Source organism: Oncorhynchus clarkii, chromosome 3 (genome assembly GCF_045791955.1).
Source record: "Oncorhynchus clarkii lewisi isolate Uvic-CL-2024 chromosome 3, UVic_Ocla_1.0, whole genome shotgun sequence".
In the NCBI taxonomy this organism is placed as follows: domain Eukaryota; kingdom Metazoa; phylum Chordata; class Actinopteri; order Salmoniformes; family Salmonidae; genus Oncorhynchus; species Oncorhynchus clarkii.
Genome location: NC_092149.1, coordinates 26856769 through 26884624, shown reverse-complemented (window position 1 = coordinate 26884624; position 27856 = coordinate 26856769). Strand labels below are relative to the sequence as shown.

The 27856-nt window shown below is 41.6% G+C and overlaps 1 protein-coding gene across 2 annotated transcripts; it reads right to left on the bottom strand.

Moving 5' to 3' along the window:
• Positions 1-445: 445 nt before the first annotated feature.
• On the bottom strand, positions 446-27470 carry LOC139392050 (pleckstrin homology domain-containing family F member 2). Of its 2 annotated transcripts, none has more exons than XM_071139709.1 (2): positions 27305-27470; positions 446-4065 (listed from the first exon to the last, which is right to left on the bottom strand). In XM_071139709.1, the coding sequence occupies exon 2, from the start codon at positions 4052-4054 to the stop codon at positions 3308-3310; it is 747 nt and encodes a 248-aa protein (XP_070995810.1). In that variant the 5' UTR covers positions 4055-4065; positions 27305-27470; the 3' UTR covers positions 446-3307. The 2 variants fall into 2 exon arrangements, with proteins under 2 accessions (XP_070995810.1, XP_070995818.1); XM_071139717.1 differs by lacking the exon at positions 27305-27470 and adding an exon at positions 18409-18719.
• Positions 27471-27856: the final 386 nt, after the last annotated feature.

The following is a 27856-nucleotide window of genomic DNA, read 5'->3' as shown; positions in this document are numbered from 1 at the left end:
CACCGTGCACCTGGCGACCTTGGTTAGCGTGCACTGCGCCCGGCCCGCCACAGGAGTCACTGGTGCGCGATGAGACAAGGACACCCCTACCGGCCAAACCCTCCCTAACCCGGACGACGCTGACTTAATCACCAATGTTAAGATCTGCACAAGGAAAACAAAATACCTTCTCAGAATTTTCTGGGCTTCTCATTGAATCACTGGACAAATAGAGCTTAAACTGCACTGAGAGCAGTTTGGCTGCTGGATTATGGCATGATTGTTACAAGCACTACATGCCATGTGACTATCAGGCAGCCTATGAGGTCATGGAGCAGTCAGTTCTCAGCTCCCCGAGAAGACTGTCGCCACCACCTAGCAAGCTCCCTCTAAACGCCATGGTAAATAGTCATTCCCCTCTGAAGCCATGAGGACTTTTTTTCCAACAAGCCAAAGACAAGACAGATTTTAGGCAATATGTTATTTATATTTTATACATATATATTTCAATTGAGAAAATTAGTATCTAACGATGATATGCTGTATTACATTCAGGTTTAAGCCCTTTATTAAAGACGTTTTAATCGAGAATTTTAATGAAAAGAAAGATCTAAATGAGAGAAGACAAAACGTCACCCGATAGCAATCGAGAGAACTTCAATTCCATGAGACTTGAGTGGTTAACAAACCACACCAGATAAACAGGCAAAGAAAACAAACTCAACAGTATGGTATGCTCTCTTTCAGAAATCTCACATTGTTCCCTCAGTTCTGTGTTCAGACATAATTTTTGCTTAATGAGTGTACAATGTTAAATCTCAGGTTGTGTAGGTCCCCCTAGCTCACTCTCCTGAGGTGATGTCAGACAGGAAATCCAGTCCTGTCAGTCTACGGTCACAGGGGCACGGTAGCTCTTGTTTACGACCTCTCTCCAGAGAAAGAGAGTAAAGTGCTGGTGTTTAATCCGGTCCATACATGAAGACGAGACGAGCACAAGAGACCTGAAACAGCGGCATTTGTATAACTACATAGTATACTGTACAAAACAAACCCCAAACACTATACAAATATACACAATCAACAGGATTAAAACAGTCATTTCAAAATATTCATTAAGTGAGGTGAAAGAAGAAAAACAAAATGTGTTGATTAAGGAAACTACAGATTATGGTAGGATTTACATTAATATAGATGTGCCCATTATCTATAAGTAGGATCAACAGCAAAACTTGCTTAAGTGAGTATAATGATAAACCTTCAATAGAGTGAGTGATGTAGTATTTTGAGCATCTGCTTCTTCAACAATACAACCTGATAATCAGAGACAACGGGGTAGGAGATTTACATCGAAGTACTGTATGACATCTTATTGCTTGCCAAAGAGATGGACTTTTATAGGGTTCTACAGTTACTTCTTAGAGAAGCTAAAAAATAAAAGGAAAGAAATGATCCCTTTTACCAGTTCTGTCACTCTGAAACACACACACTTCTCAGGATAAACGTTCCATTTTACTCTGAAAGACTGCAAATTAGTTCCAAGTCTATGCCACCTGAGAGCCTGACTGCTTAAGTGTAAAAACAAGTTGCTTTAAAAGGAGAGAAAGGATTCCCATGGAAACACAGGAAGATAAACTATGCCTAGACAAAGTGAATTAGATCTGTCTGGCCCAGAGTGTAAAAACTGAAATGGTTAGTGCATTTCACGTTCGCTTCACAGCGTGAAAAAGTGATGGTGGTTGCGGGTAGGTCATTGTTGGTCCTCCAACAAGCCTTTCACATGTCAGCGTTAGCTGACACAGACTGGCCATACCTTATAGGGAAGCTCAGTTGGAAGAGGGACAGAAGGGGGCAGGGATGGTCTCGGTTCCTCTGAGAGAAGTCGATGGTAGACACTTCCTGTACGTTATGCAATGATATCCCGTTCTCTGTGGTCAGGCAAGTTCAGTTCAGCTTTATTTTCTGACAGTTCAGGATACCCTGGAACTTTGAGGGCAGGTTAGGAAGCAGTCACATACTGAGGAGACCACAGTAAGACAATGGGCTGATTTCCTGATCATCACAGGTCAAGTTTCTGCTCTCACAGCACTCGAGGCACTCAGTGGAAACTCCAGCCAGAAACTTGCCAAATACTCTAGATTAACCAAAACCCATCTCCAACACTGGACAGTACCTTATAAAGCATGACTATTTTTAGGTGCATGTTTTCTTCTCTGATTTAGTAAAAAAATATCAGAAGTAAAGCTTTCTAGCGCATCTACACACACAATGATCACACAAACTTCTCCCTACAGCCATTATTCAGCTTAGGGTTATACCGACAGAACACAGCCTCAAACCAGAAGTTACAGTACTAGGGTCTGATGCAATATCTCATTAAAACAGTCCTGCCCAGACAACTCACTTTCTCAAAAGGCACTGTGTGAAAATTAAGGTCTGTGTGAGGTACATTTTTGGGATGATTGACTATGTGCATTTCAAATACATGCTATTACAAGTTAAGCTGTGGAGAAAAACTCTTCAACTTCAAAACTGAAAGTTGGCCAACACTCTATGCTAAGACATACACACCTAGAGGAGCTTCACCATACAATTATAAAGCTTTAGCCGATTTGTCATAAGCAACTAACTACAAAAGACAAATCAACAGACAACAGATCAGACTGTTCACGTTTCTGGCTTTGATACTGTAATCATTTGAGAGGTTAGTTAAGGAGGGGTTAGCAGTTTAAAAACCTAGAAAAAAAAGCACCTACAGGTATTTTACCTGAAATATTTAAAGGGGTAGGTAAGACTATGTAAAGTGTGACTGAATGCTAATCACTTCTCCCCGCAGAAATATCAGCATTGAGGCATGTAAACACACCTCTTAAGGTTCATTGGTAAAAAAAAAAAATGTATAAGGGGAAATGAAATCAAGAATGTAATAGAAGCGAGGATGACATTAGCAGAGAGGACAATGAGAGGTGCTACATTACTCCTAGCATCATTCGCTCCTGTAGTGAGGTCCACTGTTTAATGGAGAACAAAGAGGATGGACTATGGAGCATGCCATACAGGAAGCAGCCATACTACTAATAGTGTGAGGGATATTTTTACCGAACTTACTACAATTCCCATCAGGCATTTCACAATATTATCGTTAAACATTTATTTCAGCAAGAAGAAAAAAGAGAATGTTTCTTCAAAACACTGCTGTCCAATTAATGAATCTTCCTACGCTATTTTTAAGCTGTGGAGGGATAAAAAAAAAAAAGTAGTAATTATTAGTGGAATATTGCTAATTGATTACTAAAAGGGGAAAGATGGAAGGCTGTCAGGAAGGCCTTCCTCAGTCACTGCTGTCCTCCTCATCTTCGTCGTCCGACACGTTGTTGAACTTTGACCCTGACCGGCTGTAGGAGTCCGAGCGTGGACCTAAGCCCATCCCCCCTCCTGCGGAGGCCAGCTGCAGGTAACAGAACTCACACACACGCACCGGCTTAGATGACTGGCTGGGCAGCAGGAACTTCTTGTCAGAGCACGGGCCACAAACCACATAACCGCACTTGCGGCAGTGGTGGCGGCGGCTGAGGGGCGTGAACTTGATCTTCTGGCAACGCATGCAGAGGGTGGCCTCTGAGTCAGGTATCCAGACGGCGGCGTGCTCGCCAGTCGGTGCCTTGCCGCTCTTCTCCAACAGGTCGCCCACGCACTTGCCGATGTGGCTCATCCACTCTGACTTCTCAGTAGCGGTGGCGGCGTAGACAGCGAAGGACTTGGTGGGTGTCTTGATGAGCCAGCCGTTCCGCAGGTCGCCCTCATCAGCCACCGTGTCGATGGTGACGCTCTCCAGCGGGATGATGTGCTGCTTGTTGTACTTCTTCTTCTGGATGACAATGTTGCCGTACACCAGGATGTCATTGAACAGGAAGAACTGGCGCGCCTTGGGCTTCTTGCGACACAGCTTGGTGAGCACACCTTCACCGATGAGTACGCGGCCCGGTATGACCAGTGGCTGGCCCGCCGCGCCGAAGCAGCCCTCGACTACCTGGATCCGCTTGGAGTTGGCCTCGCTGTTCGCCAGCCGGTCCACCATCTTAGCCTCGCCTGGAGCAGACAGAGAGGAGGGAGAGAGAAAACGATTGTGTTTTAATTTTTAGAAAATACCCCTTCAAAGCTGCGATACAAAGATTGAAAGTGGAAAAAAAGTGTCATCCAGTTCATTGCATTATAAGAATATGAAAGGCGATATAGGAAATATTTGGCAGGCAACAAATGCGTTTCAATAGAGAACTTCTAGCAAAATGTCCATGGACTAGGCCTCATTTAGTCAGCCGCTTTATTAACTTAAGACTCACTCAAAATGAGCATTTTTGTTGTTGAACATCCTACTCCAAAATACATGTTATCTTCCTTTAAAATTCATCTGAAAAGCAAGGACAGTTTCATCTTCTCTCTTAATCTCAATGACATCACCAGACCATTCTATATTAACCCAAAAGGTAATTTAACTAGCGTAACGTAACTCTTAGCTAACAATTATTACATACATCTATTAATAAGGCTGGCCATCTCCATTTTGAAGTAGTCAAATGTTTTTCCTCTACTACTTCTATGAGTTAGTAAACAAAGTGAAAGGGTGCATATTGCCACCTGAAGTGTGCTGTTTGAACAGGTATACATTTACTGCCACCTGCAGTTATGGAATGTTTTCTTACAAGTATAATTCATTGGCTGATCCCTCCTGATGACCTGGATGAAATTATGTGGTCCTCCCTTTACTCATAGGAAGTCCCACCATGCTAACTACTTCAAAATGGTGAAAGTCCTCAATAGCGATGCCCATGCTAAAACGGACCCTTGGGCACTAGAATCCTCTCCCTCTCTATGGGTTGGCTACACTTCCAGGATTACAAATTACCTTGGAGGTTCTCGGACGAGCTGATGAAAATCTGAGGAAGATATGCAACTTGTTGTGACTTGCCACTCTGATCTTAAAAGCATATCTTGGCAGAAATATGTATTTTTTCAGTGGCGGCACCGCTGCTAAATGATTATAGGGGAAACACTGCTTCAAAGAACGATGAACACACACACAGAGACGCAAACACTTAGTATTAATAACTCCCATCGTCCCCAAAAACAGATCTGGACAAACATTTTAATGAAGGTTGATAGCTGCAGAATAACGGTGGCCACAGAAGATGGGTGTCAAAATCAAAAAGAGTTTAATATGGGTCTTAAAAGGGATAGTTCACTGAAATTACTAAATTATGCCCTGTAAGCAGTCGATGGAGAAGGTATAACAATCCGCGCTTTGGTTTAGTTTGCCTGGCACGGCTTCCACATGCTAACATTGTGGCATTTGAGGCACAAATCCCACTCAAGTCATGGGACCGATAGCTTTTTTTCACGCTTCATATCCAAATTATCTGAAAGTATCTAACATTGATTGTAAAAGCTCAATAAAGTCACTTGTTGATGCTTTAAACATGAAGCACGAAAAACGCTAATATCAGTCCCATGACTTGGAAAATGTTGAAACAGAAACTAAATCAAAGCATGGACTGCTGTCATACCTTGTCTATAGACCGCTTACAGAGTAAGGAAACCAATATGTAATTTGGGTGAACTATCCCTTTAATGTACCAGTAGAGAATTGCACTGTGACATTATATTCTAACAGGTTCTGACATACCAGTAGAAAAATCAAGCTGCTCCTATCCAACTTTCCTAATGATGACATTCTCTGTTACTCGCTCGCCTCCTTAACCTCGCTCTCTGCCCAGAAGACACCATCGGTCTCCCCCATTCTAATACCCTCGCTCTCTCTATTCTGAGGACACCTCCATCTGCAGCTTCACAGAACCATGGCATGAAACCAGAAAGCCCAATTTGCCCAAGAACACTAAGGTAACCTGCCTAAATGACTACCGACCCGTAGCACTCATGTCTGTAGCCATGAAGTGCTTTGAAAGGCTGGTCATGGCTCACATCAACACCATTATCCCAGAAACCCTAGACCCACTCCAATTTGCATACCGCCTCAACAGATCCACAGATGATGCAATCGCTATTGTACTCCACGCTGCCCTTTCCCACCAGGACAAAAGGAACACCAAGGTGAGAATGCTACTCAATGTAGTGGAGCAGGTTGAGAGCTTCAAGTTCCTTAATGTCCACATTACCAACAAACGATCATGTTCCAAGCACACCAAGACAGTCGTGACGAGGGCACAACAAAGACTTTTCCCCCCTCAGGAGACTGAAAATATTTGGCATGGGTCCTCTGATCCTCAAAAAGTTCTACAGCTGCACCATCAACCAAGTTCTACAGCTGACTGGTTGCATCACTGCCTGGTATGGCAACTGCTCGGCCTCCAACCGCAAGGCACTACAGAGGGTAGTGCGTACGGCCCAGTATATCACTGGGGTCAAGCTTCCAGCCATCCAGGACCTCTATACCAGCAAGTCTCCAGTCACCCTAGTCATAGAATGTTCTCTCTGCTACCGCACGGCAAGCAGTACCAGAGCGCCAAGTCTAAACCCAAAAGGCTTTGTAACAGCTTCTACCCCCAAGCCATAAGACTCATGAACATATAGACAAATGGCTATCCATAGTCACTTTAAGACTACCTACATGTACATATTACCTCGACGAACCTGTGCCCCTGCACATTGACTCTGTACTGGTACCCCCTGTATATAGCCTCGCTACTGTTATTTTACTGCTACTCTATTTTATTTTATTTATTTTTAAAACTTTTTTCTTAAAATTGCATTGTTGGTTAAGGGCTTGTAAGTAAGCATTTCACTCTAAGGTCTACCTGTTGTATTCGGTGCATGTGACAAATACAATTTGATTTGATCCTGCAGCTCATCCTCCTGATTCATCTCTATCCCAAAAGGTAGATGCTCCCCTCATCTCTCCCACTCTTTGGAGTGAATCCAAAACAAGCAAAGCAAACACAGAAGTTTCTCTGCTTTGACCCAACTTTGAGCAAAGGCACTGAGTGGGAGCTTGTAATTGTACATTCATATACACTACCGTTCAAAAAGTTTGGGGTCACTTAGAAATGTCCTTGTTTTTGAAAGAAACACATTTTTTGTCCATTAAATAACATCAACTTGACCAGAAACAGTGTAGACATTGTTAATGTTGTAAATGACTATTGTAGCTGGAAACGGCTGATTTTTTATGGAATATCTACATAGGCCCATTATCAGCAACCTTCACTTTGTGTTCCAATGGCACGTTGTGTTAGATAATCCAAGTTAATCATATTAAAAGGCTAATTGATTATTAGAAAACAATTTTGCAATTATGTTAGCACAGCTGAATCTGTTGTGTTGTTTAAAGAAGCAATAAAACTGGCCGTCTTTAGACTAGTTGAGTATCTGAAGCATCAGCATTTGTGGGTTCGATTACAGGCTCAAAATGTCCAGAAACAAAGTATTTTCTTCTGAAACTCATCAGTCTATTCTAGTTTTTAGAAATGAAGGCTACTCCATGTGAGAAATTGCCAAGAAACTGAAGATCTCATACAACACTGTGTACTACTCCCTTCAAAGAACAGCACAAACTGACTCTAACCAGAATAGAAAGTGGGAGGCCCCGGTGCACAACTGACCAAGAAGACAAGTACATTAGTGTCTAGTTTGAGAAACAGACGCCTCACAAGTCCTCAACTGGCAGCTTCATTAAATAGTACCCGCAAAACACCAGTGTCAACGTCAACAGTGAAGAGGCGACTCTGGGATGCTTTTCTTTCAAAAACTAGGGCATTTCTAAGTGTCCCCAAACTTTTGAATGGTAGTTGTAAGTCAAAGGTAATTGATGAGAAAGGCTGCGTTTGCCCTGTGGGCCTGGGGATGGTACCTTGCAAGAGGGACAGACTTCAGTTGTTTGAACTGGTGATGCACACATGCGTCTCATGCATACGATACTAAAGGCACATTATTTTTGATCTCCACAATCTCAAATCAAGCATACAGCTCCGCATACACATAGCCTACTCAACTATGCCATCTCTTGATGTTGATACCAAGACAAATTCAAAACATAGGTAAACACACCGCTGGCAGATATCTAATATGGAGTGGTTCATAGCAACGCAATTTCACTCCAGGCCTGGCCCCACTGTTGCTGCTCTGGGATTGTGCTAATTAGCAGCAGGAGCTAAGACTAACATAAGCACTGGGGCGAGGCTACAGGCAGGGAGGGAACACGGGCTCACAGTGATCTGTGCATTAGCCACCTAGCCCAGAGAGCTAACACTATTGACGACAGGTGATATGGAGCCATGGAGTATAGGGCCTTATGTGCCCCTGCCTGGGGGGGACATTATTTAGAGACATATTAGCCCTGTTAGTGAGGCCTCACTGCCTACTGCCATGACGACAAGCTTCAGCTGCAGTCAAGAGGAAGATGAGACCTAGAGCCGTGCCTGAGAAAGAAAGAAAAAGAAAAAAAAGAGATGAAGGATTGTGTCAGGGAAATAAATCATAGGGAGTTAGGTTAAGAGAAAGATACAAGGCTGCTTGGTCTGTTCATTGGTACTTAATGCCCAATAGAAAGAGAGGCCTAAACCTTTCAACACGTCTGATTACAACAGATGATCTTGATCTCGTTACACTGAAAAAAAGAAAAAATGCAATACTTTGCGGTGGTGAGGCTGCATGGAGGCATCGATTCAAACACCTACATGGAAATGGCAAAGGCATACGAGGACGCTTTGACATTCAGCATTAAAGTGTGATGCTCTGCGCCCACCGGGTTAGGCGTGGTCGTTTTCATCTGAAGGGCCCAACATGTTGGGACAAAACCAACTGCCAATCCTGGTTGTGACTGAACTACTGTGACTCACCTCTGCTTTGCAAAGTTAAACACAGAGTGGAAAGGGAGGCCTATGCCATTTCAGAGAAAAGTGCTTCAGAGTGAGGCTAAAGATTTTGCATTAACAGGCCTAACGTGTCTTAGGCCTATAGTACATGTACTGCTTCAGTGGATTGAATAGATTTAGCTCTGAAGATGCAGATTCCAGCTCTCATCCAAAATAACAGCATAATGACCTACAAGACATCAGTCTCACTTTCACGCCGCCTCCTCTTCAGTGTGACACGCAGTAAACAGATGGGGAAGACAGAAAAACATCACATGTCCTTTCAGCTAAGCTCGGGTCATACACCACCTTCAGCACAACGGGTCAAACAGTGCACTGCCTGAAAGAGTAAGCACATACGGACTGAATTAACTTCAACCTTTTAATGCTATAGATGTTCTGCTGCTGTTAAATAGATTAGGGTATACAGGGTCCACTACCTAGGAAATCCATAACTAAAATCCCAAGAAATTGCATGATGCATGATTGCAGATGCTCGATTAAGTTCCTAGGGCAGACTAGCTAGAAAAGACACCAGAACGAGGAGGGGAAGCAGAGCTGTAGCTCCAACCACCTCTCCGTCCAGGTTACAGGCTAGTTTATGGGCCAAATGTCCCCTCCCCTCTCTGAAATGTTAACGATGAGCACACCTGTGAAATTGTGATTTGTCCAAATGATCAGTGACGAAAGAAAATACGCACTGGAACAGGGCAATTACTCGTCAGTCATCGCATCAAACACGTATGTATGTCCCCGAAAGATTTAGTACTGCTATTAATAAATGACAGATGAAAGACTTGATTTCAAGAGTTCTATTAAAACTCAAACAAAAATAACATAGCAAAGAACTACCTAGCCAAAACACATACAGGATAACCACCTCCTCACACAAACCTGGACTCTGGTCAGACACCACGCAACAGGTAGCAACAACACTTGGGAGTGTTTAAGTTTGTCATTTGCTGATTGGTTGCTCTTGTGCCTCGTCTCGGAGTGGACGTACAGATTGGCAAATGGCAGAGGGTCACCAGGTTGGCAGGTGGAAGAATGTTACCAGGTAGCAGAGTGTAGCAAGGTGGTGAATAGACCTTTATCCCAGCACCAGGTTGACTATGGGCTTCCCCATCACCAGCTGGTCCTTTCAAAACCTCATAAGCTTTCCATCCGCCATCAGCGACACCAGATCGTGGACAGGTTGGGAAAAAGGACAACCTTTTACAGCGTACTCCTCATAGTTTTGGATGCCGGAGTAACAGGACTAAAGACTTCATTTTGAATGACAGCTGACGCCAACACTTGTTGCTATAGCCTACCTAAGGTTACGGGAGAAGCAGTAGCTAAAGATACACCAATGATTAATAGACTACGAGTAATGATGCACCGATATGACGTTTTTGGCTGATACCGATATTTTCCTTACCAAAGAAAACGATACCGATATTTATAATTACTATGGCCTTTTAAGAATTCTAGTACAGTTAAAAAGTTAACATACACAAGCATCGGTCTAAGGCACTGCATCTCAGTGCAAGAGGTGTCACTACAGTCCCTGGTTCGAATCCAGGCTGTATCACATCCGGCAGTGATCGGAAGTTCCATAGGGCGGCGCACAATTGGCCCAGCGTCGTCCGGGTTTGGCCGGGGTAGGCCGTCATTGTAAATTAGAATTTGTTCTCGACTGACTTGCCTAGTTAAATAAAGGTTATACACACACCAAAAAGTTATTTTGTTGGCATTTACGCATGTCCCCAATTCCAGTAAAACATAATCAAAACCTAATTCTTTCACTTACTTGCTGTGCTGTTTCGTTGTTCAGTCTTTTCATTCTCAACCAGGATTTCTATGGAACGCCATTTGGGTCTTTGCGTGTCAAAAAATATACTATTTAACACTATTTGACTGCACTATGACTGCACATCACAATCATTTAACGTGTTCATTCATTTTTTTACATAGTTATTACACATTGATTACACTATCACTCGTATTTCATGTCACAACGATTCATTGATACATATGCTATGATGCTGGTAAAGTTGTCTCGCGCACCTACAGTGCTGGTCATAAAAAAAGCTAGCTAGCTCATGGATGCAAACAATTTTCTTCCCCAAAAATGACACTTTCAGTAGCTATAGTTAGCTAGCTAACTATATAGCTCGGTGTCATCTAAAATATCCATAATTTATAAAACAGTTCTTATTTGATTAAATGGTGGTCGGACCCATCTATGTGAAGCTAGCCACAATAGCGGACTTTGCGGTTAGCCTTCAAACAGTATAATTCTACTATTTGTATTGATTAGCATCACTGTCAATGACTACTTTTATTTTTAAGGCAAACTACAAATCCCAATATTGTGCTTATTAATCCTTATTGTGGCTAGCTTCACAACACATAACCCGGTCCGGTCGAGCCTCACTAGCCAGATGAAGCTAGCTGGCTGCTTATAACGTTAACCCTGTCGCCCAAAGCTAAGTAGCTGGCTAGCTATTTATTTTCATGAACTGAAGTTCAATTTCAATAGGCGAACAACAATACTTACTCACACGGATTCCTAAATCATTGCTAATAATAATAATAATAATAATAATAATAATCATTTCTACTGGTCGTTGTTTTCAGGCTGCATTGTATTGGTACTAGCTAGGTAACAAGTTAAAGTTAGCTACCCCAGAAGTTGCGGTCAAACAAATAATGCTTTATTACCAAGCCGGTGTTTTGCTTGTTTGCTGAATTTTTGTACAGCTTTGACAGTGCATGTCAAAAAATATACAGTAGCAAAGACCCAAACGGCATTCCATAGTATGCTATTAGCTTCTTGACATACATTGACGCAATTACATTGTACCTCCGGTAGGGCAACATCTGAAAAATAGAGCACTTGGTAGTGTTAACCGGTGCTCGACCAGTCGGCGAACAGTTGATTGTCAAGGGCTACGAATGCCATTATCGTAGCTTTAATAGATTTTGCCTTTGAGCTGTCTCGCTGAAATTATGTTACTCTTTCAAATGACTGTTTGACTTGTTGACAGCTCGATCCACACAGCAGACATTGTGGGGTAGTTTAGGAATGCTGTGTTGCACGTATAGTGCAAAATTTTGCATCATTATGTCATGTACCTTCATTATATAGGTATGCACTAGAGGTCGACCAATTCATCGGAATGGCCGATTAATTAGGGCCGATTTCAAGCTTTCATAACAATCGGTAATCGGCATTTTTGGACACTGATCATGGCCGATTACATTGCACTCCACGAGGAGACTGCGTGGCAGGTTGACTACCTGTTACGCAAATGCAGCAAGGAGCCAAGGTAAAGTGCTAGCGAGCATTAAACGTATCTTACAAAAAAACAAATCAACCTTAACATAATCACTAGTTAACTAGTCATATCATCAACCCTGTGTAGTTATCTAGCTTGTCCTGCGCTGCATATAATCTATGCAGTGCCTGTTTATTTATCATTGAATCATAGCTTACTTCACCAAACAGGTGATTTAACAAGTGCATTCGTGAAAAAAGCAGTCTTTGCACCAATGTGTACCTAACCATAAACATCAACGCCTTTCTTAAAATCAATACACAAGTATATATTTTTAAACTTGCATATTTAGTTCATATTGCCTGCTAACATGAATTTATTTTAACTAGGGAAATTGTGTCACATCTTGCGTTCTGTGCAACAGAGTCAGGGTATATGCAGCAGTTTGGGCCGTCTGGTTCGTTGCCAACTGTGTGAAGACCATTTCTTCCTAACAAAGACAGTCAACTTCGCCAAACAGGGGATGATTTAACAAAAGCGCATTTGCGAGAGAAAAAAAAAATCAATCGTTGCACGAATGTACCTAACCATAAACATCAATGCCTTTCTTAAAATCAATACACAGAAGTATATATTTTTAAACGTGCATACATATTTAGTTAAAATAAATTCATGTTAGCAGGCAATATTAAACTAGGGAAATTGTGTCACTTCTCTTGCGTTCATTGCACGCGTTCATTGCATGCAACAATTTGGGCCACCTGGCTCGTTGCAAACTAATTTGCCAGAATTGTACGTAATTATGACATAACATTGAAGGTTGTGCAATGTAACAGCAATATCTAGACTTATGGATGCCACCCGTTAGATAAAATACAGAATGGTTCCGTATTTCACTGAAAGAATACTTTTTTTTTTCTTCTTCTAAATGATAGTTTACGGATTTGACCATATTAATGACGTATTTCTGTGTGTCTATTATATTATAATTAAGTCTACAATTTGATAGAACAGTCCGAGTGGTGGTAGGCAGCAGCAGGCTCGTAAGCATTCATTCAAACAGCACTTTACTGCGTTTGCCAGCAGCTCTTCGCAATGCTTATTGCGCTGTTTATGACTTCAAGCCTATCAACTCCCGAGATTAGGCTGGCAATACTAAAGTACCTATTAGGACATCCTATCGTCAAAGATATATGAAATACAAAAAGGTATAGAGAGAAATAGTCCTATAATAACTACAACCTAAAACTTCTTACCTAGGAATATTGAAGACTCATGTCAAAAGGATCCACTAGCTTTCATATGTTCTCATGTTCTGAGCAAGGAACTAAAACATTAGCTTTTTTACATGGCACATATTGCACTTTTACTTTCTTCTCCAACACTTTGCTTTTGCATTATTTAAACCAAATTGAACATGTTTCATTTATTTGAGATTAAATTGATGTTATGTATTATATCACGTTAAAATAAAAGTGTTCATTCAGTATTGTTGTAATTGTCATTCTTACAAATATATATATAAATAAGCCGATTAACCGGTATCGGCTTTTTTTGGTATCGGCGTAGAAAAATCGTAATCGGTAGACCTCTAGTATGCTCTACAGCTTTCACATGGGTTTTGCACATCTGGCATTAAACTAGACATCGGCCGATACCGATGTTGGCATTTTCAGCTAATATTATCCGATTCCGATATGTTCACTGATATATCGTGCATCCCTAATTACGAGCTCTGTCCTCTCACTCTTTCCTCTCACTCTTTCAAGTTTATTTTTCTAGACATTTCGCCAAGAAGCAGATTGAGGTTGTGAAAATATAACCAACATTGGGCAGACATGAAAATAGGACAACTTAGGGAAAGTCAACACTCATGTTAGTTCTTCTTTTCCCCACAATGTTTTCTATGTTAGGTTTATATGAGTGTGTGGGGAGGGCCTAATGAACACAGTTGCCACCCAACATCTTCCTGAGGCAACATCAAGGCCAATAATGCTAACATTTTCCATAGGCAGGAGGGCATCCAATTACATGGTGTAATGGTCATAATAAACTAATGGTATAGGAGACACTGCCTATAAACAACAGCTTTAAAAAGGCCTAGCTCTCATAATGAATGGTTCCTTGCCCTTACCTTCCTGTAACGTTGAACAGAAGAGGTGGGTGCCTCTCTGTGGGTGCCTCTGTTCAACGTTATGCAAAACAGTCTTCTTTCAGTCTCAAATTGGGAGACAGTACATCTAAAAATAACCCAAGGTTTCCCCAGATGGGTCACCATTGCAAAACCCTTGTCTTCATGAAGCAGACAGAGGGAAGCAGCAGGGGACATTCAACCTTTCTTCTCAATGCTGGGCTACAACATTACTTAGCATAACTGTCAGACACTAGAATACTTGTTGAGGATCACTGTTTGAGTCAAAGTGCAATGCAGTTCTATACCGGCCCATGCCTCATGAACCCTGGCAAGACAGAGAACTGATTCCAATACCAAGACATTGAAAGTGCCGGAAGAAAGAGAGGTGTTTGTATGCTCTAACCCAAACAGGAATCTCCAAAACAAGCAAAACCAATTAAGAGAGTTATGTTGTTGACAAGGATGCTGCTGCTTTTGCATATGAGAGGTCAAAGACAGGCAGAAACTGCTTCGCCAATAGAAATCCCCGATCACGCTTGTAGGCGATGTCATGGCGACGTTGGCTAGCTAAGCTCATGTGTAGAAACACGTCAGCAGGTCTAACGGTCGTCTGGCGCCAAACTTCGCATGTGCAGGCCGTCAAAGCAAAGGCACTCAATATAAAGTTGTTTTTGACAAAAATCAAAACGTGTTAGTTTGTCAATTTCACGAGGTTGGAGTAAAAACATGTTCAACTACTTATTAAGACATTGACTTGAATCTAGGTTGTGCCTTTAGACTGAGAAAATTAACTACTAAGAAAGAATTTCACTTCTCTCATTGACTGCTCAAACCCCAAACTGTCTGCTTAGTCTATTTCACAGACGTTTCTGGAAGTCTCGCGATGTTGCGCCTCTGGGTTTATAAACTCTTGTGGTGTGGTAGCTTATCAACCTCACTGTTGGGAGGGGCTCATGTTTTTGGTGTATGCACAGTTTGCCACAGCCTCCTCCTACAGAGGAAGTAATTACCCTGCACACATTAATCTGAAGAGATGAGCATCAAGTGATTTTTACACCGCGCAGTAAAAAGTTAAAGGATGGGGCTTGAGAAATCTAACCACTCAAATTCATAGACAGAGCTATGGATGCAAGGATTCACCATCCATTATATATCAAAATTATAGTTTTAACCATGTTTTAAGGCTATATGGCATTTGTATTTACTTTGTTGACAAACAGTGGGAGTAAAACATGTTTATAGTTTGGGTTTTGATGGGGTACGACAGTTGAACTTAGGTCATGAGACATTTATAAGTTAAATTCTTCAAGAATCATTGGGCATATATAATTCACACTGTGTGTACAAAACATTAAGAAAACCTGCTCTTTTCATGACTAACTGACCAGGTGCATCCAGTTGAAACATATGATCCCTTATTGATCAGTGTAGATGAAGGAGAAGAGGATTTTTATGCCTTGAGACAATTGAGACTAATTGTGTGTGCCATTATAAGGGTGATTAGGCAAGACAAAAGATTTAAGTGCCTTTGAGCAGGGTATGGTAGTAGGTGCCAGGCTCACCGGTTTGTGTCAAGAACTGCAACACTGCTGGGTTTTTCAATAGTTTCCTGTGTGTATCAAGAATGGTTCACCACCAAAAGGACATCCAGCCAACTTGACAACTGTGGAAAACATTGGCATGAACACGGGACAGTATCCCGGTGGAATGCTTTCGACACCTTGGATATTTCATGTTCTGAGGGCAAAAAAAGGTGGGTGGGTGCAAGTCAATATTAGGAAGGTGTTTGTAATGTTTTGTACACTCAGTGTATAAGTCTAAAATGTATGTAGAAACTGCTGATTGCCCCTTTAACTGAAGGAAGCATTGCGTGAAAGACGGAGGATAGCATAATTCAACCAGACAGGAAGAGAAGATCCGCCTCAAGCATTTCAGCTATTAAAGTGAAAGTGTGACTGCCAAGCTCAAGATTCACTACACCTTGGACCATGTAGCACATGTTGTATGAGACGATAAGCACACCCTCACTGTATATGAGACATTTGACTTCACCACCACCCCCACTAGCAGGTGTTTATGTAAGTTGAAGTACAGTACAGCTACAGGCCTATGCTTCCTCACAGAGACACCTAAAGAATTCAGGCTACTACTTCACTACACCCAAGTCTCTGCTCTCCATTCTCCGAGCTAATGCCCACTCTGCAGCCAGCCACAATCACCAAGGGTCAGACAGCCAGAAAAAAATATGTTGAGTCCTTGGAACTGACAGGTACCATTTCATTGTAGTGTAGCACGGTATACCGAGCTTTCAGTCGTTTTTCAATACTAGAAAATGAAAGTTTGTTACTAGAATTTGTTACTTTTGGTACTTCTGTCAGTGTCAAATGTGCCTAACGTCATCTACTGATTGAGAGAGGATCAAGTATGTCTATCAGGGCAGCCGATGTCCCCTAACAGCGAGAGAGCAACCGCCCTGATCCACTTACTCTTTGCTAGCTCTAGCCTGGCCTGAGGAACCACTGCACTCAATAGCATTACAGGCTAAAACACTTGCAAGAAGATACCGGTAGCTTCCGAGAAGCGCAGCGGTCTAAGGCACTGCATCTCAGTGCTAGAGGCGTCACTACAGACCCTGGTTCGATTCCAGTCTGTATCACAACCGGACGTGATTGGGAGTCCCGTAAGGCAGCGCACAAATGGCCCAGCGTCGTCCGGGTTAGGGTTTGGCTGGGGTAGGTCTTCATTGTAAATAAGAATTTGTTCTTAACTAACTTGCCAAGTTAAATGACAAAATTAGTTGGTGATGGGATTTCAGATCGAAAGTTGAGGGACAAAAATCAAACTTTATCCCCATTATCTGATAGGTGGGGTAGTAGATGCAGAGTCTCGCTTATGGCTCAGCTCAGGCGCTGACATATACACATCATTTACACACACAGTGAGAGAGGTCAGCTCAGACAGATTCAGCTTAGAGGCGCCCAGCTCATAAGCTCCATTAGCTGCAGATTAGAATGGAAAACGAATGTGTTTATACAACAAAATGTCAGTGCATCGAATCGTATCGTTTCGTTCCTCTAATAAAACAGAGTCGTTTAAAACTAAAACATATTGTTCCTGTATCGTATTGGAGCCCATGTATGTACTGAATCGTCAAGAAAGGAAAAGTTGCACATCCCTAAGATTTACCACTCAAATAAATGATTAGCGTTATGTAGTTAAAAAATTGTTTTAACCAAAACTCTTTGTAATGCAATGATATTGAACTCAAAAGATCTGTCTGGATCAAGTGACATTACTTGACTCTGGCTGATACGCCTTCTTTATTTGTTGAGTATCAAAGACAAAATTCTGGTATCGTGACAACACTACTGCACTGTGTTATTGTCAGCTTACAACAAACAACTTCATCCTCGCTTACCTCTGCAGAGGAAATACAGCCTTACAGCAGAGGACACACTCATGGCTTACCATGAGTACAGCATGTCTACAGAGGATTGCATGATCACAATATGAGATAAGGGGGTTGGAAATATGTTGTGTGAAGTGGCTGTTTATGTGATATCTAAAACAGGTGTGCAGTGCAGGCACATTGACCTGTTGAATAGGACAGGGCTAAGTTGAGGTCAAACCCCTCACTGCAAATATGGGGGGGGGGGGGGGGGGGGGGTGGTAACCTTTCAAAACAAGCCATTTGACCTAATGGCCTCTGATGATATAGTGGCATGATGGCATTTTCACTTCACATTTAGGCTACTACAGTCGATATGGTACCCTTCCCCAGATCTGTGCCTTGACACAATCCTGTCTCAGCACTCTACTGACAATTTCTTCGGCCTTGGATTTGCTCTGACAGGCACTGTCAACTGTGGGACCTTGTATAGACTGGTGTGTGTGCACCTTTCCAAATCATGTCCAATCAATTGAATTCACCACAGGTAGACTCAAATCAAGTTGTATAAACATCTCAAGGATAATCAATGGAAACAGGATTCATCCATGTCAGAATAAGGCTGTAACGTAACAAACATTGGAAAAGGGGAAGGGGTCTGAATAGTTTCCGAATGCACTGTATGTAAAATCCCAATAGAGAATACCAACTAAATGCTAAAGAGCGCATTGTAAACATGTTGTAGTTTCTGAACTAAACAAGTAACTCAAAAATACTACTCACTAATTTTGCTGCACACACAAAACAAATATTTGCCAGCAAGGCTCTTGGTCCAGGATGGGATTCTCTGCTGCTACCAAGCTAATGCTTGATTTTGGAATAAGCTAACCACTTAGCTAGATAGCTAGCTAGCTACTAAATTTGCACACCAAATGCACAACTGCAGACATTTCGCACATTTTAGACTTAACATACGTTATAAGATATCTAGCTGGCAAACATTTAGTTCTGAATTCCATACTGTAATCAGATCCCCTGGCGCATGCTGCACAACAGTGAGTGACTCACAAGGCTCCGATCTCTCGTCGTAGTTTGCTTGTAAACAAACACCATGTGACACGTGACTGGGGACTACCGTAAACTTCATAAAAATGTGACAGGTTAACTATATTACGCAATGTTCTTTATCTCCTATAGTATTGCACAAGTTGACTGCAGGTATTTACTTCAAAAGTATCTACAAATATTAAAATGTATTTAAAAAAAACTAATAAATAGTTTCAACAGTATTGAAAAACCATCCCGTGGCTTTTTCCAAATACCCTGACATATGGTATACTGCCCAAGCCTAATTCGTGACATGCACAATGGCTTGGGACTGTTGTGGATGTGCTCTCTAAACCAGAGCAAAAGGACAGTGCATTTACAGAATACAGAATACAGGGAGGGCCCTTATCAATTCAACAGCAACCAGGTTTGATTTGAATTTCAGTCTAACCTTTGTTAGGGGACCTCTACCTTCAAGTGAAGGTGTGGGACATTCCACTGTGTAAATTATTACAGTGAAGCCACCTGTAAATAGGCTAAATTATAACCTTGTGCAGGTGAGAGCTTAAATTTAAAAAATAAACACTGGTTTGAGGGACAAAAAAAAAAAACTCTTAAAATGGCAAATAATTATTCAGCTACTATTCTCTACCGAGAACCTTGGAGGGAAAGATTTAGTCCTTGCCATAACTTTGCTGACTAAGAAGCTAGTAAAAAAAAGCATTAGGGAGAAAGGATGTTAACTTTGACTAGAGGGGAAGCCACCCCCCAGTGTTGTGGGGCTAGGCTACATAAAACCTCTGAATCGATTTAATGGAACAGGCGATGTATCATGGGATTCGATTTGAATTGACAAAAATCATTGAATGATTGTCAAGGACAAAGTGCCTGACCCAAATGAACTTGGCTTAAACCTGAGGTCACCACCCTTTAACTTCAGCTGCCTCTCAGGCCAAAAGTTGACACGCTATATATGATCAAAGTACCTTTTTGTCTTAACATTATTTCTTAGGCTAGGCCTATAGGTTGACAACATAATTTCAACCTCTACAATTTCCAGTATAGGCAGCGTGGGAGCTTTAGTAAGTCTATGCATTAGCTCAGACCGCTCACAGGGTTGTAAAATCACCATGGAGATCAAGAGTCCGACTGACACGTCTCTTTCCAACCGAGTTGTAGTAGAGGTCAAAGGGCACTGTGTCATGTGGTTGATCCTTAAGCTCTCTGCTTCTATGTTTGTGAAGTTGTTGCTACTCATACCACTCACTCAGAAAGCTATGATCGCTCCCTCAGCAGCAGCATTCACTACAGATTGATGTTTAAAGTGAAGAAAAAAAAGGGTAGCTGAGCTCCATATGGGGTTTGAGTATGAACACATGATATTTTCTGATGACATGTGAATGGCTGCTCTTCCAAACGCTTTCCAGGTTTTTAGTAGCGCTCGTTAAACTCAACCATGGTGTCTGTAGGAGCAGAAACTGCGACGATTTATCTACACAGGAATGCACCATAACAACATCTGTTACACTCATTAAGATGTGCTTATGCGTTCATCATATTCACTTCTGGGACATTTTAATACAAAAGGTAGCAAAGAACGGTAAAAAGGTTGAGTGGTAAGGCTTGCAGTTAGCCACGTTAAAATAAAACTGTCTGTTAATAGCAAGAAAAAAACTAGGCTACTCACGGCCCATCTTGCTAACTGTTTGTTTACCTTCATGTGGATAAAAGTGAAGTTGTCACAAGTGAAATCCTCTCAATGAGACAAAAGAGAATAAATCAGAAGTAAAAAGGCCCTGCAAAAGTGAGTCTGAATTGTGCCTTTTCAAAAACGCCAGATTGGAGGCAGGCACAACAAACACAGAAGTGAAATGCTTACATAATATGAAAAACCCTCCTGTTGCGACAGGAAACTATTTACTATTACATTATAGGCCTTTCTGTGACAGAACTACTTCCTGGTGAGAAAGATAAGCACAATTGACATACACTACACCGATAACTAGCAAGCTAAGCAATACCTGTGAGCTACTAAAGCGAAGGCAACCTATTTGTTTCAGAGTGGGAAGTATTCTAGTGTATTTAATCTGCATCCATTTATAAACGGAGCCATATTGGATTACAGGAACCAGAGCAACATCCTGTACCGGTGCGGCAGAGCAGCAAGTTGCCTGAGGCTGGGAGGAGTCCTCCTGGGCAAGTCAAATGCATTTAGCCTCACCTAGGCCTAGCTGGTAGAAAACTGGTTTTACACCATTAAGCTAAAAAAACAAAAACAAGGGATAAAACCACTGTCAAGCAACTTATTGTAGGTGCTTCTTTTCAGATGCACATTTTATGCTTTGCCTCTGACCACATGAAACTACACAAGGGGGGAAAAAATGACAGCACCTTCATTCAATAGGCAATGGCCTATTGACACACTTGCACAATGTTGTCCTTTTGCCCTAAGCCATCTAGGCTACTCTACAGTTATGAGTGAGCAGCATCAGGCACTGGGTAGTCGTGTGTGTTTCGTACCAGAGCAAAAGCAACTGCTAGATTGCTCAATAGCTCTAATTTTGACATAATTGTACAAGGCTGATGCTCTGACCAGGTGAAAAACTAGCTAACTGATGTCGTAATCGCAATTTCTTAATCTTGGTCCTGGCAACTGAAAGAGTTGCATATTTTAGCTTTAGCACTACACAACGGATTCAAATCCTCAAAGCTTGATGAGTTAATCATTTGAATCAGTTGTGTAGTGCGAAGGCAAAAATATGCCATAAGCAGATGCATTTAGCCAAAGCGACTTGCAGTACGCATGCATATATTTACGTAAGGTTGGTCCCGGGAATCGAAACCCACTATTCTGCTCTACAAACCGAGCAAGGAATTTTTTATTTTTTTAAAGTACACACCTTTGCCTCCCCGGGACGAGGATAAAGTACATTTAATGATAGCTGAGCTGTCATTGTGGTGGTGTTCTGCATTCAAGTTTCTACAAGTTTAAATGGTGATTGATATTTGTCATGATTACTAGTTGGGTAGCTAGCTAAGTGAGTTGAACCTATTTATGGCCATTGTAAGCTCTCCAGCTACTTAAGTACTGGATGTGGTGATAAACAAAACGGCTAGCTATCTAAATTCTGTCTAATTAACTAGCCCAATAATGGACTAAAGGAGCCTAGCGTTAATCTCTATTGCATTCCAGTGCCCTCTGCCACCTGGACAAGAGGAACACCTATGTGAGAATGCTGTTTATTGACTACATCTCAGCATTCCAACACCATAGTGCCCTCCAAGCTCATCAATAAGCTCAGGACCCTGGGACTGAACACATCCCTCTGCAACTGGATCCTGGACTTCCTGGCGGGCCGCTCCCAGGTGGTGAGGGTAGGCAATAACACATCCAGCACGCTGACCTTCAACATGGAGGCCCCTCGGGGGTGCATGCTTAGTCCCCTCCTGATTCCATGCACAACTCCAACACCATCTTTAAGTTTGCTGATGACACAAAGGTGGTAGGCCTGATCACCAACGATGATGAGACAGCCTAAAGGGAGGTGGTCAGTGACCTGGCAGTGTGGTGCCAGGACAACAACCTCTCCCTCAACGTCAGCAAGACAAAGTAGCTGATTGTGGACTACAGGAAACAGAGGGTCAAGTGGGTTGAGAGCTTCAAGTTCCTCGGTGTCCACATTACTAAGGAACTATCATGGTCCAAACAGTCAAGAAGAAGGTGCAACAATGCCTCTTAGAATGCACGACAACGCCTCTTGCCCCTCAGGAGGCTGAAAAGATTTGGCAATAGGTTCATGATGATACCAGTATCGCAAAAGGCGTTGGCAAGGAAACAAAACACAAAGCAGATTCAACTTCTTTAGGAAAACATACATAATGTTGGAAACAAACAACAGTCATCCAGAGACACATTGATTTATACTGAACTAAAATACTACATGTAAAGTGTTGTTCCCATGTTTCATGAACTGAAATTAAAAGATCCCTGGACCTCCACATCCGGCTTCTTCCACTGCGGGATTGACCTGGACAGCTGATGAAACTGAGGAGTATTTCTGACTGTAATAAAGCCCTTTGTGGAGAAAACACATTCCCAGGCCCAGCCATGGCTGCCCAGTCATATGAAATCCATAGATTAGGGCCTAATGAATTTATTTCAATTAACTGATTTCCTTATATTAACTGTAAATCAGTAAAATTATTGAAATTGTTGCATATTGCATTTATATTTTTGTTCAGTATATTTTCCAACATATAGCACACATTATTTTACATACATCAGGTTTTTAAAGGAACAAAGAGTTGTTTACTTCGCATTTTTATTTTTGACATTGAAAAAAATGTTCTGATCACAACAGCCCTATTTGGCATGGGCCCTCAGATCCTCAAAAGGTTATACAGCTGCACTATTGAAAGGATCTTGAATGGTTGCACCACTTGGTATGGCAACTGCATGGCATCCAACCACAAGGTGTTAATGGTAGTGCGTACGGCCCAGTACATCACTGGGGACAAGCTCCCTGCCATCAGGACCTCTATACTAGTCAGTGTCCTTAAATTTTTTTAAAAACCTAAAATTGTCAGACTCCAGCCACCCAGGTCATAGACTGTTCGCTCTGCTACTGCACACCAAGCAGTACAGATGCACCAAGTCTGGAACCAAAATGACCCTGAACTGCTTCTACCCCCAAGCCATAAGACTAGTAAATAGTTAACCAAATAGCTACCCTGACTATCTGCATAATTTCACAGATTAAACACACACACCTACTTACTATACAATGTTTAACCGGTTTTAACACAGTTGCGCCCGACAGTATTTTTCAGCGACAAGATGTTTGTTGCGTCTGTCTTTTGTTTACACACGTGTCAGTGATGCAGATAGCTAATTAGCTAGTCCACTGTCTTCCATAAACTAGTGATGTTACGTTTAATACCGGTGCTCCGAGGCAATCACTAAGCAGTTTATTTTTAAGCAGTGTGCCGATGCTTTGTATCGCTTTATCAAAGGCACGTGATCAATGACATTCGAAGCTTCGTATCGTCTAACAAAATCTTATTTTTATTTATTTAATTAGGCCAGTAAGAACAAATTCTTACTTACAAAGATGGCCTACCGGGGAACAGTGGGCAGAACAACAGATTTTTACCTTGTCAGCTCAGGGATTCGACCCAGCAACCTTTCGGTTACTGGCCCAAAGCTCTAACCACTAGGCTACCTGGCGCCAAACACCTGATTGGCTAGGTATCATCTTCGGAAGAAGACAAAAAGGCTACACTGTGCATGTGGGATGTCATCTATAATAATTTGGCTGTGCTAAATTGTTTTGACTACCAGGTGCCACTAGTGTACACAGTGTTGATCAAAGCCTCGAGTAATGAACCTATTTGACACAATTGGCTGGAAATATGCAATGCTTCAGGAAGCTTCGTTTCCCCATCACTGCTGAAAACAAGGGTTGTATAACATAGAAATATGTCTCTGTGGGTACCCTAACCCTATAAAAAGGTCATAATCGTTTTATTTTTTTTGCAGTGGTGTAAAGTACTTACAGTTGAATTTGGAAGTTTACATAAACTAATGACTCCAACCTAAGTGTTTCAACCACTCCACAAATGTCTTGTTAACAAACTATAGTTTTGGCAAGGAGGTTAAGACATCTACTTTGTGCATGACACAAGTAATTTTCCCAACAATTGTTTACAGAGATGATTTCACTTATAATTCACTGTATCACAATTCCAGTGGGTCAGAAGTTTACATGCACTAAGTTGACTGTGCTTTTAAACAGCTTGGAAAATACCAGAAAATGTCATGGCTTTAGAAACTTCTGATTGACTCAAATTATGTCAATTAGCCTATTGGAGGTGTACCTGTGGATGTATTTCAAGTCCTACCTTCAAACTCAGTGCCTCTTCTCTTGACATCATGGGAAAATCAAAAGAAATCAGCCAAGGTTCGTCCTTGGGAGCAATTTCCAAACGCCTGAAAGTACCACGTTCATCTGTACAAACAATAGTATGCAAGTATAAACACCACGGGACCACGCAGCCGTCATACCGCTCAGGAAGGAGACGCATTCTGTCTCCTAGAGATGAACGTACTTTTGTGTGAAAAGTGCAAATCAATCCCAGAACAACAGCAAAGGATATTGTGAAGATGCTGGAGGAAACAGGTGCAAAAGTATCTATACCCACAGTAAAACGAGTCCTATATCGAAATAACCTGGAAGGCAGCTCAGCAAGGAAGAAGCCACTGCTCCAAATCCGCCATAAAAAAAAGCCAGACTACGGTTTGCAACTGCACATGGGGACAAAGATCGTACTTTTTGGAGAAATGTCCTCTGGTCTGATGAAACAAAAATAGAACTGTTTGGCCATAATGTCCATCATTATGTTTGGAGGGAAAGGGGAGGCTTGCAAGCCGAAGAACACTATCCCAACCGTTAAGCAGAGGGGGTGGCTGCATCATGTTGTGGGGGTGCTTTGCTGCAGGAGGGACTGGTACACTTCACAAAATAGATGGCATCATGAGGTAGGAAAAGTATGTGGATATATTGAAGCATCATCTCAAGACATCAGTCAGGAAGTTAAAGCTTGGTAGCAAATGGGTGTTCCAAATGGACAATGACCCCAAACATACTTCCAAAGTTGTGGCAAAATGGCTTAAGGATTCACAAAGCCCTGATCTCAATCCTATAGAAAATCTGTGGGCAGAACTGAAAATGCATGTGCAAGCAAGGAGGCCGACAAACCTGACCCAGTTACACTAGCTGTCAGGAGGAATGGACCAAAATTCACCCAATTTATTGTGGGAAGCTTGTGGAAGGCTACCCGAAACATTTGACCCAAGTTAAACAATTTAAAGACAATGCTACCAAATACTAATTGAGTGTATGTAAACTTCTGACCACTGGGAATGTCATGAAAGAAATAAAAGCTGAAATAAATCCGCTCTACTATTATTCTGACATTTCACAATCTTAAAATAAAGTGGTGATCCTAACTGACCTAAAACAGGGAATTTTTACTTGGATTAAATGTCAGGAATTGTGAAAACCTGAGGTTAAATGTATTTGGCTAAGGTGTATGTAAACTTCCATCTTCTACTGTAAGTAAAAATACTTTAACCCTCCTGTTGTGTTTGTTTCATGTTAATTAATTATGTGTTCTCGGTACAAAATGACCACCCCATGATGGCTGATTATAAATCCATAATACATATTGTCACCTAATGTTGTGTTAGATCTTTTTATCAACTTAAGTTCATGTGAACATTACAAGTTTGAACTTCTATTTGCTATTTATAGCCTTTAGGCTTATACAACTTGTTGAGTTTAAAAAAAAGCATAATTTATGGATTATTTTGACTATAACAAATACTCAGATGAAACATAGTGCCATTTATCACAGACTACTTTTGTGTCAGTTTATCAAGGACTCTCTCCTCACCAGTGTCATGATCAAGAGCCTCACATACAGTATATTGTTTGGTCATTGTGCTGCCACAGAATGAATTGTGAGCAAGGCCTCAAAAAAGCTTTTACATACCAGAGCTGCAAGAAAAGTTCTTTATATTATTGAAACAATGTTGCGATTGTTTGTGAGAATGCCAACAGGTGATTCTATTGGGGAAAGGTTCCATGGGGGTTGCCATGGAAGCCAAGAAGGGGAGTGAGGTGTGTGTGTGCACAAACACACATGCATGTGGGGGTCTGGGAGAGGAAGTGTCCATCTGATGAATGGGCATGTGCCTGAACTCAATTTTATCTGTACTTCTGTACTTTTCTGTTTATATGTTTTAAAAATATTGTTGTTACTTCACTACGTTCCTAAAGAAAATATTGTACCTTTTACTCCATACATTTCCCTGCTAACCAAAAGTACTTGTTACATTTTGCCAAGAAAATGGTTCAATTGACACACTTAACAAGAGAACATCCCTGTTCATCCCTACCGTCTTTGATCTGGTATATTTTGGCAATTCCAATTACTTTTGATAGCTCCTTAAGTATATTTAAAACCAAATACTTTTACTCAAGTAGTATTTGACTGTGTGACTTATATTTTACTTGAGTCATTTTCTATTAAGGTATCTTTATGTTTATTCAAGAATGAAAATGGAGTACTTTTTCCCACCTACTGATATGAAAGATGCGTTCCTTGTATTTTCAAAACCCAAAACCCTACCGTTAACGTTTAGAACAAGCGTCGGGGCTCTTAAACAAAACACCCCCAGTCGATATAATATCGTCAATGGGCGCTAAAGAAGGTAGTTAGCTAACGACGTCTATGGTGTACTGGTTAACTAGCTAACATTAGCTACTAAAGATTACTCGCGTGGTTAACTTGGCCAACGTTATCTCAAAATAATTCAGAATTGGTGTAGCGCTAGCTAGATCAACTTATTTAGTTAGTTGCTAGCTACGTTCATTAGCCACAATGTTAATGCAAAGGCTAGCTAAATCCTCCATTCGGTCCCGTTTCCAACTTACTAGCTAACTTAGCTGCTGTAGTGTTAGCGCAGTGCAGTGGACAAGTGGTGAGTTAACGTTAGTTAGCTACAGTAGCTGTGACTGACTAAGAATATAACACAAATAGTGAGATATCATTCCAACAAAGCACATACCCGACTTTAACTTCGACCAGCAATTTACACGTAACTTGTAGCTTCGTTTAATGAAATTCCACACTTGTCAGTCGCCCTCTACCTTGCTGTCCGCGGGTAGCGGCTCACTCATTGCCTTGAAAGTAATAACAATATGGCTACAGGGAGTAGTGGCGTCACTTCACTTGTTCAAAAAATATGGGAGTGAGTGCAAGGCTGGGTTGGGCTGGACTGGGACGTGCAGTCATAAACATGAACGGGCCAGGGATAAGTGGCTCACTGGTTTACCATGTGTTTTGGTCTTTTTTTTCTTCATAATTTGTTTCAGGATTGGTCAACAGGCCCTGTTATGAAGAAGGCACGCTACTCCCCTAGTAAACTGGGATCCAACAATAGTAGAGAAGATAACTGTCTGGACTCCCTACTGAGTGAATACTCAGATCATGTTCCACTGCTTGGATATTTTTGACTCCTGACAGATCATACAATGCCTGATAGGTATTTATCAGCTAACCACATATAGGTTGCGTTCCCCTGCTCAGACGTTGCAATCAATGGTTGCGTATCACGTCA

What these genes read in the sequence shown, in the direction of transcription:
- LOC139392050 (XM_071139709.1), bottom strand. Translation starts at nt 4,054, where the DNA reads ATGGTGGACCGGCTGGCGAACAGCGAGGCCAACTCCAAGCGGATCCAG.